At 51.0% G+C, this 19,980-nt stretch overlaps 1 protein-coding gene across 1 annotated transcript in view; it reads right to left on the bottom strand.

Annotated features, from left to right (window-relative positions):
- Window positions 1-2,267: 2,267 nt before the first annotated feature.
- The window catches only part of RAB6B (RAB6B, member RAS oncogene family), a 57,577-nt gene continuing 39,864 nt past the window's right edge, over window positions 2,268-19,980 (bottom strand). The window contains exons 3-8 of the mRNA XM_058552951.1: window positions 10,481-10,534; window positions 10,192-10,297; window positions 8,536-8,647; window positions 7,321-7,414; window positions 4,242-4,308; window positions 2,268-2,469 (exon numbers count right to left, since the gene is read on the bottom strand). Of these exons, the coding sequence (XP_058408934.1) occupies window positions 2,405-2,469; window positions 4,242-4,308; window positions 7,321-7,414; window positions 8,536-8,647; window positions 10,192-10,297; window positions 10,481-10,534 (498 nt within the window). The 3' untranslated portion in view covers window positions 2,268-2,404. The remainder of the gene's footprint in view (window positions 2,470-4,241; window positions 4,309-7,320; window positions 7,415-8,535; window positions 8,648-10,191; window positions 10,298-10,480; window positions 10,535-19,980) is intronic.

The raw sequence follows: 19,980 nt of genomic DNA, 5'->3' as shown, positions 1-19,980 counted from the left end.
ACCAAGAAAATAAAAATCCACCATACATTCATTCACTGAGACCCAATGCAGATCCCTGCAAATGGGGCTGTCCTAGAGGCCACAAGCAATGGCCCTCATGCCAACCAGACTGGATGCTGGAACATGGACTCCTGTAAGTTATCACGAGGTAAGTAAGCACTCTTCCAACAAGCACCACTTGGGGGTGTGCCATGGTGGGGGGTACTGGCCCACATGGGCGTGCACACCCGTGCATATAAGTACATAGAGAGAGAAATGGTGCACATATTCCCATGGGCTATTTTTGCCTGTAGTTTAACAAATCTATGCATTAGTTTATTGATGGCAAGACAATCACAAGTTTTTTGGACAATATTAAGTATTTCTTATTTCAACACATTGCAGTACTTTTGAATTTCCAAAACTGTTACCACAATGCAAGTTCCAACTTGAGAACAGGAAAAACAAGAATATACATTGAGCACATATATCTCTGTGAGAATGTGTGTGTGGAAGGTGTATACACAAGTCTATCTCTATATATAATTATGTACACACATATAAAAACCAAACACATGACATTGGAATTACGTTTGTACATTGGTCTTTGCCTTCTGGGAGAGGAGCTCAGTGGGAATCTTGCTTCCTCTTTTCTTCACCTGAAGATAAATTCCTCTCTAAGGAACAGCTCTGAGATACAGTCTCCTTAGCTGAAAGTGTGTGACAGGCCCACTGGACAAGTATCAATGAGTTCTACCAGGTTCTGATGCACTTACTGGTTGCCATTTTGGATTCATTTCTGAGAAGTTCCAAAATTCATTGCAATAACTTGTTGGAGCCCTGTTTTGTGGAGGAATTCACCTCCTACCACACCCAGATGGTCATTTAGCTCACCTATGACATGCCCAACAGCAGCCTGGAAGAAGAGTCAATGCCAGCTTGGAGGATGAGGTTTACCATTTTTGGCCAGAGTTACTGCCCACTGCCTGGCTTTGTGCGGGCTCAGGGTCGGTGAGTATGGGTCTATTTGGAATGCTGGCCAAGTGGGTTACATCACTTAGTGAGAAGAGCAAGTTCTCTTCAGATATTTTACAGGTCTTTAGGACTAAGTCCTTCTCAAAAAAGAGTCAAAAATGGCAAGGATGGCTCTCTGGGCAGCCTTCTGGAGATCTTACCTCAGCCCTACCTTCAGGCAACCAGTGCTGCTACAATATCCACAAAGGATGTGCATAAACATTTCAACTGCACTGTGCCAGTGGGGCGAAAACACATCAACAAGTCAGCTTTTCCAGGACAGCACTCAACAGTATCAGCAACTGAGGATCTGAGACCATGCATCTTCAAGGCGGCATTTCTGCAGACAACCCTCCCTTCCCCAATCACAGACAGACTAATACCATGTGACACAGGCTCGAGCTTCCCTGATGTCCAAGGAGGAGGGCTTCAGGGGGGCCCACACTGAGTTTCTTTTTGCCCTTCCCTTAGATTCAACCAAGATGTGTGTGCTGATCACTGGGCGGATTGGTTAAAACAGTTCAGAACTACGCCTGGTGCCCCTAGTCTATAAACCACACATCGACACAGCCCACAGTTGCCAACAGCACCCCGTCCTTCCTTCCAATGAACTCTTGCTCTGCCAATCACAGAGAACACAAGGTTGCCTGTGGCAAGTGCCCCCTTCGAGGCTTTTCAGGGAGGGGAAAGGAGAGGCAGAAGTAATTCCAATGAGGCCTGCTGCTGGGCTCCCTGCAGGCCACCAGGCCTTCATTTCAGCTCAGGGCCATGGCTGATGTCCCACTCTGGCCAAGGAAGAAGGACAGAGTCAGAGCTGCCTCTTCAGAGGCTGTGTTGTTCAATCGGTGTTTGATTTAACCAGGTAGGGCCTGTTTGGTGGGGCCTGGTTGGTCTGGGCCAGATGGCCCGGGATTGGAGCTAAATTAAGCTGCCCAGTTAACTGTTGTAATTTACGAGGCTGGGGATGGGAGGAGGGCAGAAGTGACGAACAGTTCAAAGAGGACCGGAAGGAGGAGGTGTGCGGGAAAGGTTCTCTATAAGTTTACAAATATACAAAAACAAAAAAGCACATCTTTCAAATAAAAATGACTACATTTTTATCTGGCAAAAAGTTGTATACACATGATTTAAATTTTTTTTTTAAATTTTAACAGTTTTTGGCAATCTTAATAAAGTACAATATATTACAACCAAACCAAAAAATAGTTGTTTAAGTAACAGCTGTTAAGAGTGACGTGATCCCTGATGCCCAGCCTCCCTCCCCACCCCACCCTACTCCTAGAGACAGAGAGAAAAGAAAAATCCTCCCCTCTTGATAAGCTCGTTTCCCACCCCCCCTTTAGGAAGCTAACCAATAGGAAGCAACACAACAAGCGAGTAGTGTCGAAGGAAGCCGGCAGGTCAGGCTGCATTAGCAGGAGCAGCCGCCCTCGCTGGCCGGGGGCTCCTGGGCTTTGTCCAGCTTGATGTCGATCACTGCAGAGGCCGGGCTAAGGAAGACAACTCTCAAGGAGAAGCTGCCACCTCCGCTCACGCCCTTGCGCACCCCCCAGCTGCCCTGCACGGCCCTCTGTCCCTCCACAAACCCACAGGGACTGGGCTCTCTGCTTGTCTCTGGGAGGAAGGATGCAGGGTCACCAGCTCCCACTACTCCTCTTGTTCCCTGACCTTCCCACATCCCTCACCCCACCCACCTGAAGCAAAGGTGGTCCTGGGCTGTGGGACCGCCATCTAAATACAGGCGGGACAGACCCTCTCTCAGAAGCTTCCGGGTGACCGGTGGTAGAAAGCCGGCTCCCAGCCTCGGCCTCAGCCCTGTTACCTGTCAGCCCACCCCAAAGTGCACTGGAAGTGGAGAGCCCACTGGCCAGGCATGGGTCCCACATCTCAAAGCACAGGGCCTCGTGGGCCTTGCCCCAGTCGGCCGCAGCAACATGGACCCCTCAAGCTCTAGTCAGCGTGTGTCACTTAGACCTGAGGATGCCGCTGTAGAAGCCACATCCCTGGGGAAGGGCCTCAGCACAGCTCCCTCTCCAGCCTTTCCCTGGGGACTGTGGGCTGGAGAAGCGCCAATAAGAACCACCAGAGGAGTGGGTTCAGAACGCACAGCCAGGCTGTTCCCTCTCCTCTCCCCAGGCTGAAAACCCAGCCACACCAGGCCTGATCACAGCTCAGGATGCACAGAAGGGCTCCTCCCGGGTGGGTTCGGGGCCTGCCGTGGGGCTCTGCTGCAGGGGTAAGGGTGAGTGGTGTAAGAAGCACCACTACAGGACCTGTTGCTGGTATGTGTCCTAGGGATGCTTTTGTGGCCTCTATTTAAGGACTATGGGGGAGATTCTTTCCGCCTTAAGTACTATAAAAAGCCCTGCTTCTCCTAAAGATCACATTGTCCCTCCTTGCCACTTTCTGGTCTCTCAGCCATGGCATATATTTTTAGTATGAATTATCTCGGACTTTTCCTTGTTTTCCTATCTTTATGTTCCCTACACCCCAATTTTCTTGTGTGTGCAGGTACACACACACACACGTACATTTTTACCTTGTTTTGTGTGTATGTGTGTGTATATATACATAAACATATTTTTAATAACATGGCAGAACATAAATAAACAAGTAAATAGATAATAAACAACTGCCTGCCTTCCCATTGGGGAAATCAGACTACCTCTCTGAACCTCAACTTCAGCTTCTGGTGTTACCTGAGGTTTGGGGTGGATTGTAGGAGTGGCATGCAGACTCTGTCCCCCGGAGCCGTGGGGAGCTCCAGGGCTGTGCGGGGCTGTGCAGGGCTGGGCCAGGGAAGCGGGCAGGAGTGGGGAGGAGGCATCTGTTGGGGGAGTTGTCTCCTGTAGAGTAGGTTGAAGCACCCTGAAATCATATCTCAATGTCTAGAAGTTTTCCCTGTGGAGGAGATTCTGCCTGTACCCATGAAATGCAGGGCGATGGTCACGGTAAAGAAGGGCAGAGTTACTATTCCTCACTCCCCCCACCACACTGTCACTCCATACACATCCTTCTGGTATCCCCACACTGTTTTAGAAGAAGCAGCTCAGATAGTTCTAGCTGGACGGGGCTCAAAGACCTTGTCCCCGCACAGAGGAGGCCCCACAACATACCCATCAGCCAGGAAGGCTGGGTTGCAGAGCAGGTGAGTGTTTGTCCACTGTTTTAAAATACTAAGTGAATAAATCGATGGATAAATGGCTTCTCCAGCACATCTTTCACTCACTTGTCAAAGAAAAGGATACTCCCTTCTTTGCTTTTCTCTTGGACATTCTCCATTCCAGGCAGAGCCGATGCCACACGTCGGAAGAGCTGGAGAGAGGGGGAGATGCAGCATGAGCCCCAGCCTCGTCCTTCCTGTGTCTCCACCCTCTCACCTCTTCTCATCCCGACCTTGGACTCGACTCTCATGCTGACTGTGCCCTGGGTGGCAGGGGCTGCACCTAACTTCTCTCCCTCACCTCACAGCGTTGGGCCCTGGCAGGCCTCTCACCCAGGCAGGCTAGCCATGGGGTCACCAGGGGCTGAGCATGGGTTATGGTGACTGTAAGGGACCTACCCCAGTGCAGAAAATGATCTAGGCCCTGGGAGACAAGTCCTTGGGTGGCATTCTGTCCCACTGCCTGTGTGGGGACCAGGTGTGGGGAACTGACTTTTGACCTGCTCTTGAGACAAACGACCCTCTCCTCAGGGAGTCCTGCAAGTCCATGGGCATCAAGGCAGCTGGATGCTGGGAGCCAGGGCCACATGGTCACAGCAGAGAGACTTCTCTGAGAGAATAAGGACACAGGAGTGCGAACGTGACGCTGTGGGTTTGTTTGGGTGCGGGTGTGAGTGTGATATGTATATTGTGTGTAGAGGTGTGTGTGTAGACTGTGTGTGGTGTATGTGCGGATGTGGATGTGTGGTGTCTGTGTGTGAATTTGTGTAAACGTGTGAGGAAAGGTATGTGTACTGTGTGCATGTGCACATGTGGGGTTTCTGTGCGTGTTCGTCTGTCTAAGTGTGCATGGGGAGAACTGTGTGTGTGTGGGGGGGTGTGCTGGGGCAAGGGCGGGCAGGGTGTCAGGTGGAGTGCTGGCAGACATGGAACCTAGGAGGTGACAACAAGCACAAGGCAGAAGTACAGGGAATCAGAAGATTCTAAACGCTTCCCCTTCTCCCCACAAACACCAACTGCAGGAACTCGGTGGGCTTTGGGCTTCTAAGTTCTCCACTGTGTGGGCTCTCTGAGGACAGAGCGAGTTTTACTCATGGTCTCACCCAGAGCCCAGCCCTATCAGAGCTCCCAGGCTCAGGAACAGGGCCAGAGGTGGTGAGGGCCTGAGTAGGGAAGTTGCTGGTGGGCCCTCTGTGGGCGGGCTGCAGAGCGGGCTCTGGAGTGGGGCAGGCAGAAGCAGGCAAGGGTGCAGAGGGCCCAGTCACTCCTCCTGAGCTTTCGTTCACGGCTTTGCCCCAGGCAGCTCCACTCTGCCTGTCTGACTGTCAGAAGGTCACAGCCTCTGCCGATGGCCAAAGTGCCTGTTAGAAGGAAGCTCTTGGGGTCACATGTGGGTCTGAGAGCAGATATGATCATGTTAGAGTCCAGGAGTCTGCACTGCATGAGACTCCTTCTCTGAACCACACAGAGTGTGAACTGACCACATTTAACTCCTGCCCAGACCATCGCCTGGCTTCCAGAACATTCTAGGAAGGGAAGCAGCAGCATCACCCTGACTCCTTGGGCAGAGGCTACCTGCCCTGTGGATGTCCTGGGACTTTTTCTGCTTCTCCACCCCCATGACTTTCCATCAGGGCCACACAGGGCAGCAGCCCAGTGTTTCCTGCATGCCTCCGGGGATGGGTAGCTCCCTCCTCCAGGAGACACCGTGGCAGCCCCAGCTTTACATGGAAGGAGGCTGGGAAGGGGGTGGGAGTGAATGGAGCCATGTTGAGGGCACTCCAATTGGGGCGGGGGTCACTGAGTCCTGGGAGCTTTGGGGCCTCCCACTGTCTCTTCCTGCTCCTCTGCCACCCTCCCCACTGCTGCCAGCACTGCTCACGTGTGGTGAACCATCACTGCATCCAGGCCAACTGCTGCCTGGGCAGCTTGTTGAGTGTTCCCAGGCACCACTGGGGTGGCAGGGCAGAAGTGACACCCAGACAAGCCATGCTCCTCATTCAGTGTCCCCTCCCCACGCCACGGGCACCCCTCCCGCCGTACCTTTTCTCATGCTGTTGTCTTTGCCTGAACGCCCTCCCTCCTCGTCCCCTCTTCCTGGAAGGCAGGGCTTCCTAACCTTTTTTGACCCAAAGACCCCTCTGGCAGTCTGGTGAAGCCTATGGACTCCTCTTAAGTGTGTAAAATCAATTACATAGGAGCACAAAGGAAACCATTAGTATCGAAATACACTTCTAAGATCTTTAAACATACAAACTTGTGACACAGCAGCATTTGTGCTTCCCCGTGAACATGTTAAAGAGCAAGAGCTAGCAGTGGGTCTAATAACCACTGTGATACTGAGGTAGCGACACATGTCAAGTTCAAGAAACCCGCAGCACTGTGAGGTGACGAGAAAACAGCTGTGATTTCTATTGCGACAAACTAGGCACTCCAACTAGTGTGGAGGCTTGTTGCCCACATTCATTGCTGAACGTAATGCTCAAGATCAGTCAGAGGTCAGTGAAGATGAAGGTGTAGACTTTTCCAACCCAAGTCCACTGACCTGCTGAATTCCATCCACGGACCCCTTGGGGGTCTGTGCACCCAGGAGAAGCTCCCCTGCTCCAGGCTCAGCACTCACTCTACCTTTCCACCGCTCCTCTGATGATTTTGGTTCACCAGGCCTCTCCCTCCTGCAAGCTCCAACCGCACCACAGGTGGGATCTTTTCTCCAAGCCTGCCTGGCCCTCTACAGCCTGAGCACTTGCCAAGGACAAGGCACGAACCCCAAACTGCTGATCAGATTGAACTGCCTGCACTCCCATCCCAAGTGAAGGAAGAGGCTGGGGAAACACTGCTCTCTCACCACCTGAAGTGGGTGGCTGGATACTTACAGCAAACAGCAGAGGCCATATGACTGGTTGCTGTGTGGCAGCTAATGATGACATTCTCCCGCCACCCCCTGAGGGCCAGTGCTCCCTCCCTCTTGCATGCTTCACCAGCTCTGGAGGTTAGCTTGTCCCCCAGTAGGTGGGTTTATGGGTGCTCTGGTTGGCTGCCCCAACTCAGTCACTAATCCCTTGGGGCAAGGCAGGGCTGAGGCCCTGGCTGACCACGCCAGAAGCCACGTGTGGGCCCCCTTGGCCAAGCTGGGCCAGGAATGGGCACCAGGTGCATCCTACCTGCTTCACATTGTAGCCGGTCTTCGCACTGGTCTCGATGAACATGACGCTCAGTTCTTTGGCGCGCTGCTCCCCCTCCTCGATGGTTATCTGCCTGCAGATGAGGGAAGGGGGAGAATCAGCCCCTGCTGGAGGTGGAGGGAGCAGCCTGAGATGAGGAGGGCCGGCCCAGCAGGGCAGAGTTGCTGACCAGGCCCCTCAGTCGGCCCTGAGGACAGGGCTCTGACCCAGGGCTCCCTCCAGGATGAAGGGGGCACCAGGCACAGCAGGACACCAGCTCCTTTCCCTATTCCTTCCGTAGTATCTTCCGGTTTAGGAGCAGGCTTGCAGCAGGTGGGCTGGCGCTGTCCCATACCTGCCTTTCCCAATAGTCGCCACTGCCAAGCCTTCACTTGCACAGCCCTTCGAGCCACGTACCACCTCTCTGGGTGGTATCATCAGTTCCATTTTTCAAATGAGAAAATGGTTAAGGTTAAGTGACTTCCCCAAGGTCACCTACTTAGCAAAGGAGCTGGGCTTTGAGCCCCATTTTCTTTACTTCAAGGACAGAATTCTAACAGAGCAGGCTCTAATTCAGATTATTCCTTACATGGTCAGAGTATATTTCAGGAAGCCACAGTCCGTGACCCGTTGCTTTATCTGACTAAGTTGGGTCCGATGAGATGAGTGGAGAAATGTGCGTAAGTGGCACCTCAGTCAGCCCCGTGCCCTGGAAGCATCACAACCAGACACAATGATGGACCAGGAAATTCCGCAGGTTCACACCTGGGGTCCAGGACCTTCACATCCACACTGACATGGTACAGGCATTTCACGGGGGCAGGGACACAAAGCACAAGCAGAAGACCGTGGGAGCCCGAGGGACTGCTGTGTCTGCAGCTGTGCTGCGGCTGTGGCCATGGCCGAGTCCCAGACCACGCAGTGCTGGGCCAGCCAGGTGCACAGGGCTCCATGCAGACTGCGCACAGAAGAGTGCCCCTGCCAGCAGTGGAAGGTGGGGCTTCAGACATGGGATGCCTGTGGGTAGGCAGGGGTGTACCAGTGCTTTCAAAGCCTCCAGTGTCCCCAGGGGGTCTCTCCCAGATGCAGGGCGACAGGTCAGACAGGGTGCTCACCGCCCACGCATCCCAGAACTCCTCGTCCAGGAGGAGTTGCAGAGGCATGGAGGGCGGGCCCGGCCTGCCAGCCCCTGCATCTCCGCGCCCGCACACCTACCTCTTATCGGCTAGGTCCGTCTTGTTGCCCACCAGCATGATGATGACGTCGCTGCCTCTCTCTGTCCTGACATCATCGATCCACTTAGAGGTCTGTTGGAAGGAGTTGAGATCTGCAGGTGGAAAGCAGGGATAAAACTGGGAGTGAGCGCCAGCCCGGGTGGGAGACAGGAAAGGTGGGAAGGAGCGTGAGACCAGGAGCAGGAGGGAGGGAAGTGCGCACCCTGAGACACCCAGGAGGGGTGAGCACATGGGCCACACAGACCAGTGGGTCAGGGCCTGCCAGAGGAGGCCCACGGGTGTCTGTGGAGCTGCTGCCTGGGGCCCTGGAGAGACCCTCGCATTGCTGAGCCACCCTCTGGGGACAGAAGTCACCCCATCTGGAAGGTCGCTGTGTCATGATTTGCTACATGGGCAAGTGGTTTAGGGGCCCACCTGAGGGGCAGACCTGACTTTGGAGGCTCAGGGCAGAGTGAGAAATAGGTGCACTGGACGTGGCCAAGCTTGGAAACAGTGGGGGGACCTACAGCAGTCCCTAGGGGAGGAGGGCCCTACCCAGTGGCCTCCCTCCCAGGGGAGCTCAGGGGGGGTCCAGAAAGGCCAGAGGGGTTCCCGAAGTGAAGCCACAGGCCCTGCAAGTAAGAGGAGGGGCGAGGCAGCCCCAGGATCAGACGAAAGCAGGAGAGGCCAGGCCGCTTCAGGGCAGCCCCCTCCTCAGTCAGAAGATGTGACAGACCCACAGAGAAGCAGTTGCAGGGCGATGCCCACCACACAACAGCCCGCATGCCCGGCAGTGGGGAGGCAGTCTGTCCTGGAAGCCTGTTTGCCACAGCCTGATCTCCCTTCTGCCTAGCATCAGGCTGCACGAGCCCAGGCGCGACAGGGGCCAGCTCCCGCCTGCACTCAGGTGTGCAGGGAGTGTGCAGTCGGGGAAAGCGGTGGAAAGAGGGGGCGTGCAGACCCGGGGGTAGCAGGCAGGGGCCATGCCCAGGGTGTCCTGCCACCGCAGGTGTGACTGCAGTCCACGGGCTTACTGGGTGTGTTCCATTATACCTGCCTGGGCGGCTGGGGCTCTGCACCAGGCCCTGTCCCCTACCCCCCAGCTCCACGAGCCTCCCTCAGGGCTGTGCAGTCGCTCTCAAGACAGCTGCTTTGGCCAGAAGAGCCACAGTGTGTGAGAAGAGCAGCCCACCCACAGCCCTCCCAGACCCGCCTGACCTCCCCTCCCAGGGAGCCCTGTGAGGAGCTGGGAAGCCAGCTGACAAAACCACAGCTGCCAGGTCAAGGGTGGCCCAAGGACCAGTGTCTTCTCCCATCCTGACACGGGGCAGAGAGAAGTTGCTCTGTAGAGGTCTTTCTAACAGCCAGGGCCAGGGAGTGCACAGAGGAGCTGGGAGAAAGGCCAGCCTTGTGAGCATGTGCTCACCTCCACACACAGGCCCCTGCTCTGAGCAGGGCCAACCTGGTCCTGTACACACATGCCTGTCACAGGAGGATGAGGGAGGCGGAAAACACGGTAGTGTTCAAAGGCAGCTCACCCCGCACCCCCGAGCACCTGCCTTCCTGCGTTCATAGGACAAGCACACACGTGTGCACACACATGCACACAGAGGCTGCAGCCTGGAGCCCCTGTGAACCGCCCAGGACCTAGACTCACTTGTGATGTCGTACACCACCACAGCCACCGTGGAGTCCCGGATGTAGCTGGGGATCAGGCTGCGGAACCTCTCCTGGCCGGCTGTGTCCCAGAGCTGCAGCCGCACCTGTCGCAGGGAGGGCAGGGGGTCAGCAGGGGCAGTGAGGTCCTTGTGCTGGGAGTGGGGCGGGGGGGGGGGTGGTGCCGGCACTGCCAGCTCTAGGGTAGGCCCGGGCTCTCTCAGTGGGGCCCAGCTAACGGCCCCAGGTGATAAGTTCAAAGGCGCCCTCTCTGTCCTCCCAGTTCTCACCGTACGATCCTCCAAGTACATGGTTTTTGACAAGAAGTCAATCCCAATGGTTGCCTGTTAGAGAAAAGCACAGAAAGGTCAAAACAGGAAGGTCTCGGGCAAAGGGGCAAAAGCTCTGTGATCCACGCGGGGGTGACACTGTCAGCCAAAGTGGGGACACCCCCCCAACCAAGGTGGGTCCTGCTCTTCTGTCCCCGCCCCTCCTCCGCCACTCAACAGTGAATCAAATCGTCCCTCTCAGGGGAAGCGAGTTTGAGCTAAACAAGGATGAGGATAGGTTTTTCGAGTGACACTCTTTGGAGAGGAAGAGAAAAGTGCTGTGGGAAGGGGGTGAGAGAGCCGGGGGAGGAGACTTCCCTGGGAACAAGGCCACTGGAGCGCATAGCTCCTGCGCCCTCAGGTGGCGGCCTCAGGAGCAGGAGCGGGGTGGTCTCCCTGCCCCAGTCTGCTTGGCCCCGTCTGCCTCCCTCCCTCACAGCCTCCCTTTGAGGCTCCTCCAGCCTCTCCCCTTGGCCCTGGAACTCAGGCTCCTGGCCCGGGTTCACCACTGCCCCGAGTGGGCGGGGCCGGAGGGGAGCAGGGCGGCCTGTGTGTGGGGGCAGAGAGCAGCCGGCCTTCCTCGGGGGCATTGCAGACCACCCAGAGCAGCATCTCCCTAGGGAACCCCACTGGCTCTTTTCTACCCAAACCAACACATTGGGAGCCAACTGTCCCTATGCCACACCTGTGCCCCCTCTGTCCTGACACTGGGAAAAAGCAGTTGGGGAGGGTGCAGTAGGCCTTGTGGCCAGACAGCTGAGACCTGCCACTTACTCACTGCGTGGCCTTGGGCAGGCCACCCAACCTCTCTGAGCCTCAACTGCACCCAGTGTCTGTGACAGGAGCTAAGATACTGTCAGTGTGAAACGGAGTCATTGCTACATAATTGATAATAATGAGGACTCAGACGCAGCTTGAATGTATAGGGCACTGGTTAAGGATAGTGTGGTACATCCATGTGATTAGAATTGTTGGCAGCCATTGAAAATCAAGTTCTTGAAAAATATTTAAGAATTTGGAGGAAATGGTCATCAAGCGAAAAAAAGCAGGTTATAAAACATCATGCATAATAAGACACCTTTTTATTTAACTACATCAGATTGACAAGAATTAAGAATATGACATATGATGCTTGAAATAATGCAAAGAAATGGTCTTTTAACACATTGCTGACTAGAATTTAAATTGCTAAATATTTTTTCAAAGTATAGTGCCCATATGTTTTACATTTAAAATACTCATACTCTTTGATTACCTGGTCCCTGCTGTAAGACTTTATCTCATAGAAATAATGTGTGTGACTATACTTAAGAGAATCTTTATTATAGCACTGTTATGGCAAAAGGAAAATGAGTTGGAAATGAAGAGATGTCTATGATTGTTTATTAATAGCAAAAAGAAAGTGTCAGAGTAATGGTCCAATTTGATCCAATTTTTGTAAAATCAAACAGCAATAAATGTATATAAACACACAAAAAAAAACACGCATAGCGTGATCCCAATTTGATGAACTCAAGTAGAGGTATAAGTATTTTTCATATTTTCTTAGATGTTGACACGAAGGGAATATGCTAAAGTCTTAATAGTGCCAGCCTGGGCAGTGACATTATGGGTGATTTTTTTGCTGCCATCATTATACTATTCTCTATTTTCTACATTTTCTACAATGAACATATATAATAGTTCCAGAAGCAGAAAAAAAAGTATTTTTTTTGTTTTGTTTTGTTTTGTTTGTGTGAGGAGATCAGCCTTGCGCTAACATCTGCCAATCCTCCTCTTTTTTTGCTGAGGAAGACTGGCCCTGGGCTAACATCCGTGCCCATCTTCCTCCACTTTATATGGGACGCCGCCACAGCATGGCTTGCCAAGCAGTGCGTGGGTGTGCGCCCGGGATCCGAACCAGCGAACCCCGGGCCGCCGCAGCAGAGCGCGTGCACTTAACCGCTTGCGCCACCAGGCCGGCCCCAAAAGTATTTTGAAATAAAATTAAAATTAAAAAAATAAGCTTGGGGGCCAGCCCTGTGGCATAGTGGTTAAGTCCTGCGCACTCTGCTTCGGCGGCCCGGGTTCATGGGTTCAGATCCAGGGCGTGGAGCTACACCACTCATTAGCCACACTGTGGCGGCGTCCCACATACAAAATAGAGGAAAATTGGCACAGATGTTAGCTCAGGGCTAATCTTCCTCACCAATAATAATAATAATAATAATAATAAGCTTAATTGTATGGAAAATTGTGCAGTGACTTCTAACTACAAAAAACACAACCAAAGAAAGCCCAAGGAAATAGGAAAAAACCCATGTCGGCAAGTCCCCCAGGCCAACTACAAACATGTGCATGTACATTCACACCACAACTCATTCCACAAGGAGTGCGAGTGGCTGCATCCTCCTGGGAGCTTGCTTTATAATACAGGAATCATAAAATTCTAGAACATGGGTGGTCAACAAACACCTTAGACACAACCTAATCCCTTACTGTGGAGACAAAAGGACAGACCGGGGAAGTTAAAGGACACGCCTGGTGTGACTTGGCCAATCAGTGGCAGAGCTGGGAGGCTCAGTGCTAAAATCTGGGCATCACTTGGGTTCTCTCTACCCCAGCTCTGCACACCTTTCCTGCATGGTGTAGCCACTGGGAACAAGTCTGGAACTGATGAGGGGCTTGTGGACTCAGCTTTGTTCCTTAATAGTCAAACAATATCCATTCATTGGTATATGTTAGAGCGACAATCCTTGTCTTCTGATACCCTTAAGGAGAAATGTGCAGAACAGGAGGAAATCTCTCAGCTCTCAGTGCTCAATGGGCTCCCCAGGGAGTGCCAAGCTCCTATGGAGTGACTCTTGAGCTAAAAACCAGGTGTACGAGCTCAGGACTGGTGATAGGGACTGCTGGCTGTCTCCAGTATAGTCTCTCTTTCTACAGTAATAGGACTCTGAATGTGTAGATGGACTCATGGCTGCCCCAAATAAAGACTATATTTCCCAGCTTCCTTTGCAGCTGGGTGGCTAAGTTCTGGTCAATGGCACGTGAAGGTGATGTACGCATCTTCTGGGATGGGTCCTGCATTGCGGGGGAGGATGTCCACAGCTGCCCCCTTTCCCTTTCCCACTGCTTGGAATGACGATAGGTGGTGGCGAGTCATATTGGTCCATAGAGATGAGGGTGACAGAGCAATGATGACAGATCAACAAGGCAGAGGAAGCCTGAGGCCCTGACTCTGAGAAGCCACCTCAGCAGCCTTGGACTGGTATACCCAGACTGCCGTGTGAGAGAGAACTGAACTTCTATTTTGCTTAAGCCATTGTTATTTTGGGTTTCTGTTAACACAGCTTAACTATATCCTAACTAATAGAACAAAGAACCATGGAGAAATGTATCCCTCAAAGGTAGGCAGCGTGGATAGTGATGTTACTGATGATAATATCACAATGACAACCCCATTCCACCTCACATGTACACAAGGCACTTCTGCTTCCACAGGGGACAGACAAGTCACCAGATGACATGACAAGAATTGTGCCCTGGCAAAGCTCAACCCAGTGGCCTCCAGAACCATAAACACCATTTACTGGACACTCACACGCTGTATCTCTATTACCCCTCACAACAGCCCGACCCAATCGGTGGTAAAGAGGAAACCAAGGCTGAAAGATGCCAACCTCCTCTGTCCAGCTCTCTCCCACCTTTAGTCCCTCCTGCATGCTGCTTCTGCATCAGATAGATGTCCAGTTGCTTAGCTGCCCACTCTCTCAGACCTGTTCTAGCCACACTCCCCACTCAGCCGGGCACTGAGCCACTGCGGGCCTTCCTGCAGCTGTACAGACTACGGCAACACACAGGCACAGTCCTGGGGTACGGCTGAGCCACCAGCTCTGCTCAAACACATTCCCAAGTTTTGCTTTCAACAATGGCTGACCAGCTTACATCAAACTACACCTCCCACAGAGAACTACTACAAACTCTGGACAAATACAAGAAATAACAATTTGCAAGCACTGAAGAATGAGCGAAAGCAGGCAGAAAACGGAGGTGTTACAATCCCTGAAGGAAGGGAAGAGAACTAAGTGAGATCCTACATTTAACCAATCTTTCCCCTGAGGTAACTTTCCAGTCCCCCCAAGTTAGAAGGACTTGGTAAACACCTCAGGCTTTCCAATGGAACCCCAGAAGGGCCAGCTTTGGGGGGAAGGACATCATCTCTAGACTGAGGGTTATACCAGAGGACTAAGCGAAAACAAAAAAGACCTATCTTAAAGTTTAAACATGGTAACTCCTTCCAAAAAAACAAAAAAAATTAGTTGCCCATAATTTAATCGCCTATTAAAACAAAACTCAATACTCTTCAGAAGATGATAACAGAATCTAAGAATCTCTACAACCTATTATTCACAGTGTCGACTACACAATAAAAAAGGTTTAGACATGTGAAGAAACAGAAAATTCAAGCCGTAATCAAGAGGAACAGACCCCCAAATGACCCTGATGTTGGATTAGAAAGAAGGACTTTAAAATAATTGTAGGGGCCAGCCTGGTGGTATAGCAGTTAAGTTGGTGTGCTCTGCTTTGGTGGCCTGGGGTTTGCAGGTTCGGATCCTGGGCGCGGATAGACGCACTGCTTGTCAAGCCATGCTGTGGTGGCATCCCATATAAAGTAGAGGAAGATGGGCACAGACGTTAGACCAGGGCCAATCTTCCTCAGCAAAAAGAGGAAGATTGGCATCAGATGTTAGCTCAGGGCTGATCTTCCTCACACACACACAAAAATTGTAATAAATATGTTAAAAATATAAAAGAAAAGATGAATGTGATGAGTGAATTTCAAGAGAGATATGGAAACTCTAAAACAAAAACTGGAAATATTAACACTAAAAAAGAAAATATCTGAAATAAAAATGCATTAGATTGGAATAACAGCAGCCAGGACACTGTGGAGGACAGGTCAGTGAACCTGAAGAGAGGCCAAAAGAAATTGTTCAACCTGAAGTGCAGGGAGAAAAAAGATGCAAAAAAAGGAACACAGTCTCAAGAACTTCTAGGACAATATCAAGTGATCTGATACACACACAACTGGAGTCTCTTATCATAAAGTAGATAGAATCAGCAAAAATACTTTTGAAAAAATTTCCCCAATCTGATTTTTCTAAGAAATGTCAACCCACAGTACCAAGAAACTCGGTGAACCTAAAAAAGGATAAACACAAAGAAAACCACACGTAGGCATGTCACAGTCAAATTGCTGGAAACCGAAGATGAGAGAAGACCTTAACAGCAGCCAGAAAACAGAAAGACACGTTATATTCAAGGGGACAATGACAAGAATGATGGCTGATTTCTCATCAGAAACAATGGAGATAAGGGAAGACAATGGAACAACATCTTTAAAGTTCCAAAAGAAATAACCATCACGTCAACTTAGAATTCTACAGTCAGTGAAAATTTCCTTCAACAATGATGGCAAAAGAAAAACATTTTCAGACAAGGGAAAGCTGTGATAGTTTGTCATCAGTAGGCTTGGCCCTCATTACAAGAAACGTACTACAAGAAATGAAGGGAAATTTGATCTTCAAAGAAGGAATATAAGAGCACCAGAAATGGTAAATCTACCGGTAAATATAAAAACATACGACTTGTCCTTGATCACCTCTTACCTCCATCCGTATCAGCAATAGTTTAGAACATTCTCAGGCCCTCTGTTCTGCCCATGCTCCATCCTCCACATGGCTCACTCTCAGAAGATGGCCTTAAATCTTACCTGACAACACTAGGTACAAACCACTTCAATTCCTTGGTTTTATGCTCTAATATAACAACAATAACCACAGTAACAATGGCTAAACACCTGTGTACTTATCATTTGCCAGCTATTGTACTAATACATGATGCATCACTTAATTTCATCCTGATAACCTGTTATGAGTTACATTCTTTAAATTCGTACGTCACTGCTAAGGAAACCAAGTATGAGAGGTGGTAAGTCCCTTGCCCAGCATCAACAGCTGCAAGTGGCAGAGCCAGGACTCAAAAGGTATTTGCAAAGTTGTCTCCATGTGTCCAGCCTGACCTCCATATCCCTCGGGGCTCTGAATATTTGTTCCTTCTCCTGTTCAAAGTAAGCCTCTCCTCGGGCGTCCTCTTGGCCCTGGTCCTCCCAGATGATGTTCTCTTAGCCATCGCCTTTCTCTTCCATACCTTCAACCTCTCATTCTCTACTCACTCTTTCCTTTCATCCAAGAAACATTCTCAATATTCTCACACCCTTAAAAAAAAGTCCTCCTGTTATTTAGTGGCTCTCTAGCTATCTGGCACTGTCTCACCTCTCTCCAATTGGTATGCTTCCTGGAAAAGGACTCCAAACCCACTCTGTCCACGTCCTCTCCTCCCATCCATTGTTCCACTAGGGCGGGCTAGTTTCTGTCCCTCTTGCCCACTATGGTTGCTCTTGCTATGGTCGCCAGTAGCCATTTCCTCTCCAAACTGTAAGGACACTCTACAGGTCAGACTCTACTTGATATGCTTGACCCCGCTGACCAATCCTCTTCCCTGACACTCTGCCTTCCTTTGCTTTTCATGACACTTCTTGTTTCTGGCTTTCCCTGCCGCTCTAACTGCTGTTCCTTATTGGTCTTCTGTAGGATCATCTTCCTTCCTCTGTCCCTAAAATGTTGATGTTCCCTACTGTTTTGTGTCAGGGGACCTCACTTATCTCACAGCTTCAAACAGGATGTGCTGATGGCTTGCCAATCTACATCCCAGGCCTCACCTCTGTCCTGAGCCCCAGATCCAGATAGCCAACTGCCTAGTAGATATTTCCATCTACTTGTCCTCCAGACATCTCACTAAACATACTGTGTCCCACATGGAGCCCAGCATCTCCCTCCAAGCCTGCTTCTTCTATTTTCCCTACCTTGATGAGTGGTACCTCCATCATCCTAGGTGCCAAGCCCCTGGAAGCCCTCGTGAGTCCCTCCTCTTCATCACTTGCTCTCTCACCCACTCCCTGACATCAAATGAATCACTGAGCTGATTACTTTGCCTCCCGAGTGTCTCATCTGTCCCTTCTCTCCATTCCCACCACCACTGCCCCAGTTCAGACCTGCAACTTCTTTTATCTGAATAACCTCAACAGCTTCCTGCCAGGTCTCTCTGCCACCAGGCTCTCCCCTCATAATTAATCTTTCATACAGCAGCAGGGTTATCTTTCTAAAACAGAAATCTGACCCTAGCACTCCCCACTGCCCCTAGGAAATGGTCCAAACTCTTCAGCTTGGCCTACAAACTGTTCAGGGCCTGCCCCGTGCCTCTCATGGCCTCATTTCCCCTTGCCCAGCTGGCACTTTAGTATACTTTAGTAATAATACTCTGGTCAGGACTCCACACACATAGTCATTTCGCTTCTGTACCTTTTCTAATGCTGTTCCCTCCCTTGGAATGCTCTTCCAGATGGGTAAAACCCATTCAGAGTTCAAGATTCAGCTCCTCTGCAAGTCATTTTCTGAGCCCTCAGGCTGGCCTCACGCCCCTCATTTAACAGTTTCTCTGATAAACTGGAGAGATCTCATACTGGTCAGTCTCTTGCAGTGGCCAGTGATTCGGTGATTCTCAACATGTAGACAACTGGCTTCAGAATCACGCCAGGAGCTTGCTAAACATGGAGATTCCTGAGCCCCACCCAGACAGAGAGAACCACAAGCTCTGGGGTGTCAGTCTGGGAATCAGAATTCCAGACAAGCACAGGTAACTCACATGTGCAGTGAAGTTTGCAAACAACGGCCTGGACTCCAAACTCGTGCTGTAGTCAGTCTGAGGAGGTTGTGGTGTCCAGAGGAGGGGCAGACCCCCTGCCCAGGGTGGGAGATGCCCACGCACACAGAGGGTGCTATTCACGGATGAAGAAACTGAGGCTCACTCAGAATCAAGGTCACACAGGTGGTGGTGGCAGAGGCAGGATTTGAACCCAGGTCTCCCTGACTGCAAAGCCCCTGCTTTTGACTATTCAGCTGTATTTCCTCTGCTTCCTGAAATCCATGCATTTCTGAAGCTGTCACTGTGCCCTGAAGCTGTCACTGAGTTTGCATGGGGGTCACATCCTCTCTGGCTCCCTATGGTCAGAATCTTTAGTCATTAGCCATAATAGCTCAGCAGAACACACTTAAGAGGAAGTTCATTTGTATTTTAGCAACAACAACAACAAAAGTTGGCTCTCTAAGGACAGAACAGAAACAAAAACTTCTCAGATGGCCTTGGCTGGGCCTTGGCACCAGAGAACTTCTAGCTCCTTGCCATCACCTATTTTTCCAGACACAAGGCACAAGCAGTCGGCGCCCCCACTACTGCCAGCTGGAGCCCATCTCTCCCAGACGGGCAGATCTGCAGGGAGAAGGTGGTCATGGTCTTCCCTGGGCAGCTCCTTTCTGGCAAACAACGTAAGTAATTAACACACATTCCCTTATCCATTCTCGAGTGCCGACTATGTGTTAGACACAGCAGACCAAGCCCTGGTCTCTGCCCACAAGGAGCTGTTCCCTCCACTGGTACGTTCTTCCGTACGGTTAATGCCTACGTAAAGTTCAAGATTCAGCCTTGAACTTCCAACCTTGTGGAGGAGCTAAGATAGCCACAGACAAGTGGGCCTGACAGATAGAAAGTAGTCAGAGGGGCTCTGAGGGTCCAGAGGAGGGGACCTTGCTTCTGATTGATTTCTTGAGGAAAGAAAGGGCAACTATGCAAGTCCTTGAGTGAATACGAACTTGCCAGCAGAGGAAGATGCAGGAGTAGTGGAGGATGGGAGGCACTGGAAACAAATCCCAGATGGAGGGAATGGGGGTCTGATTTCTGTAATGGCAGAGCTCCGATCAGACCAACCCTCTTGCAGATTACCATCATAAACTCGGAACAAAATACAACAACTCTCTGAAGGCACTGGAAAGTGATGAAAAGCAGGCAGAAACTGGAGGAGAGTCAACACTTGAAAGAAGGGAACAGCACTGGGTGAGGTTCTTGTTTTTATGGCTGCTTGCTCACTGAGGGCAGTCCTGGCAGGAGCTGAGGGGTGGCTAAAACTCGGCAAGAAACCCACGGTGTCACTGTTTGAGAAACGAGAGGCCAGACTGCAAAGCTACCAAGCGGCCAGAAAGCGTGGAAAATGCTGGAAATGAGAAAGCCACAGGCAGGGCACCCTGACTTCCACACGCAAACGCTGTCCAAATCTCTGACCCATGTAATCTACCTAAGACTGAAGACAAGATGGAAAGACAGACAAATCTGAACAGGACTTTAAGCTGCTGCGCACCACAGCGAAGAGAATTGAGAATGTGGATGCAACCAATGCTCTTCCAAAGGAACAGATGAATCCACGGTCTTCATCATAATGCGTAGGATATACCTCAAAATTACTAGACATGTGCACTAAAAGCCATATTTAAGGAAAAAGAGAATAAATGGAGACCAACCTTGAGGTG

This window comes from Diceros bicornis, chromosome 2, assembly GCF_020826845.1.
Source record: "Diceros bicornis minor isolate mBicDic1 chromosome 2, mDicBic1.mat.cur, whole genome shotgun sequence".
In the NCBI taxonomy this organism is placed as follows: domain Eukaryota; kingdom Metazoa; phylum Chordata; class Mammalia; order Perissodactyla; family Rhinocerotidae; genus Diceros; species Diceros bicornis.
Note: the sequence above shows the minus strand (reverse complement) of the source record. Positions and strands in the feature narration are given on the sequence as shown.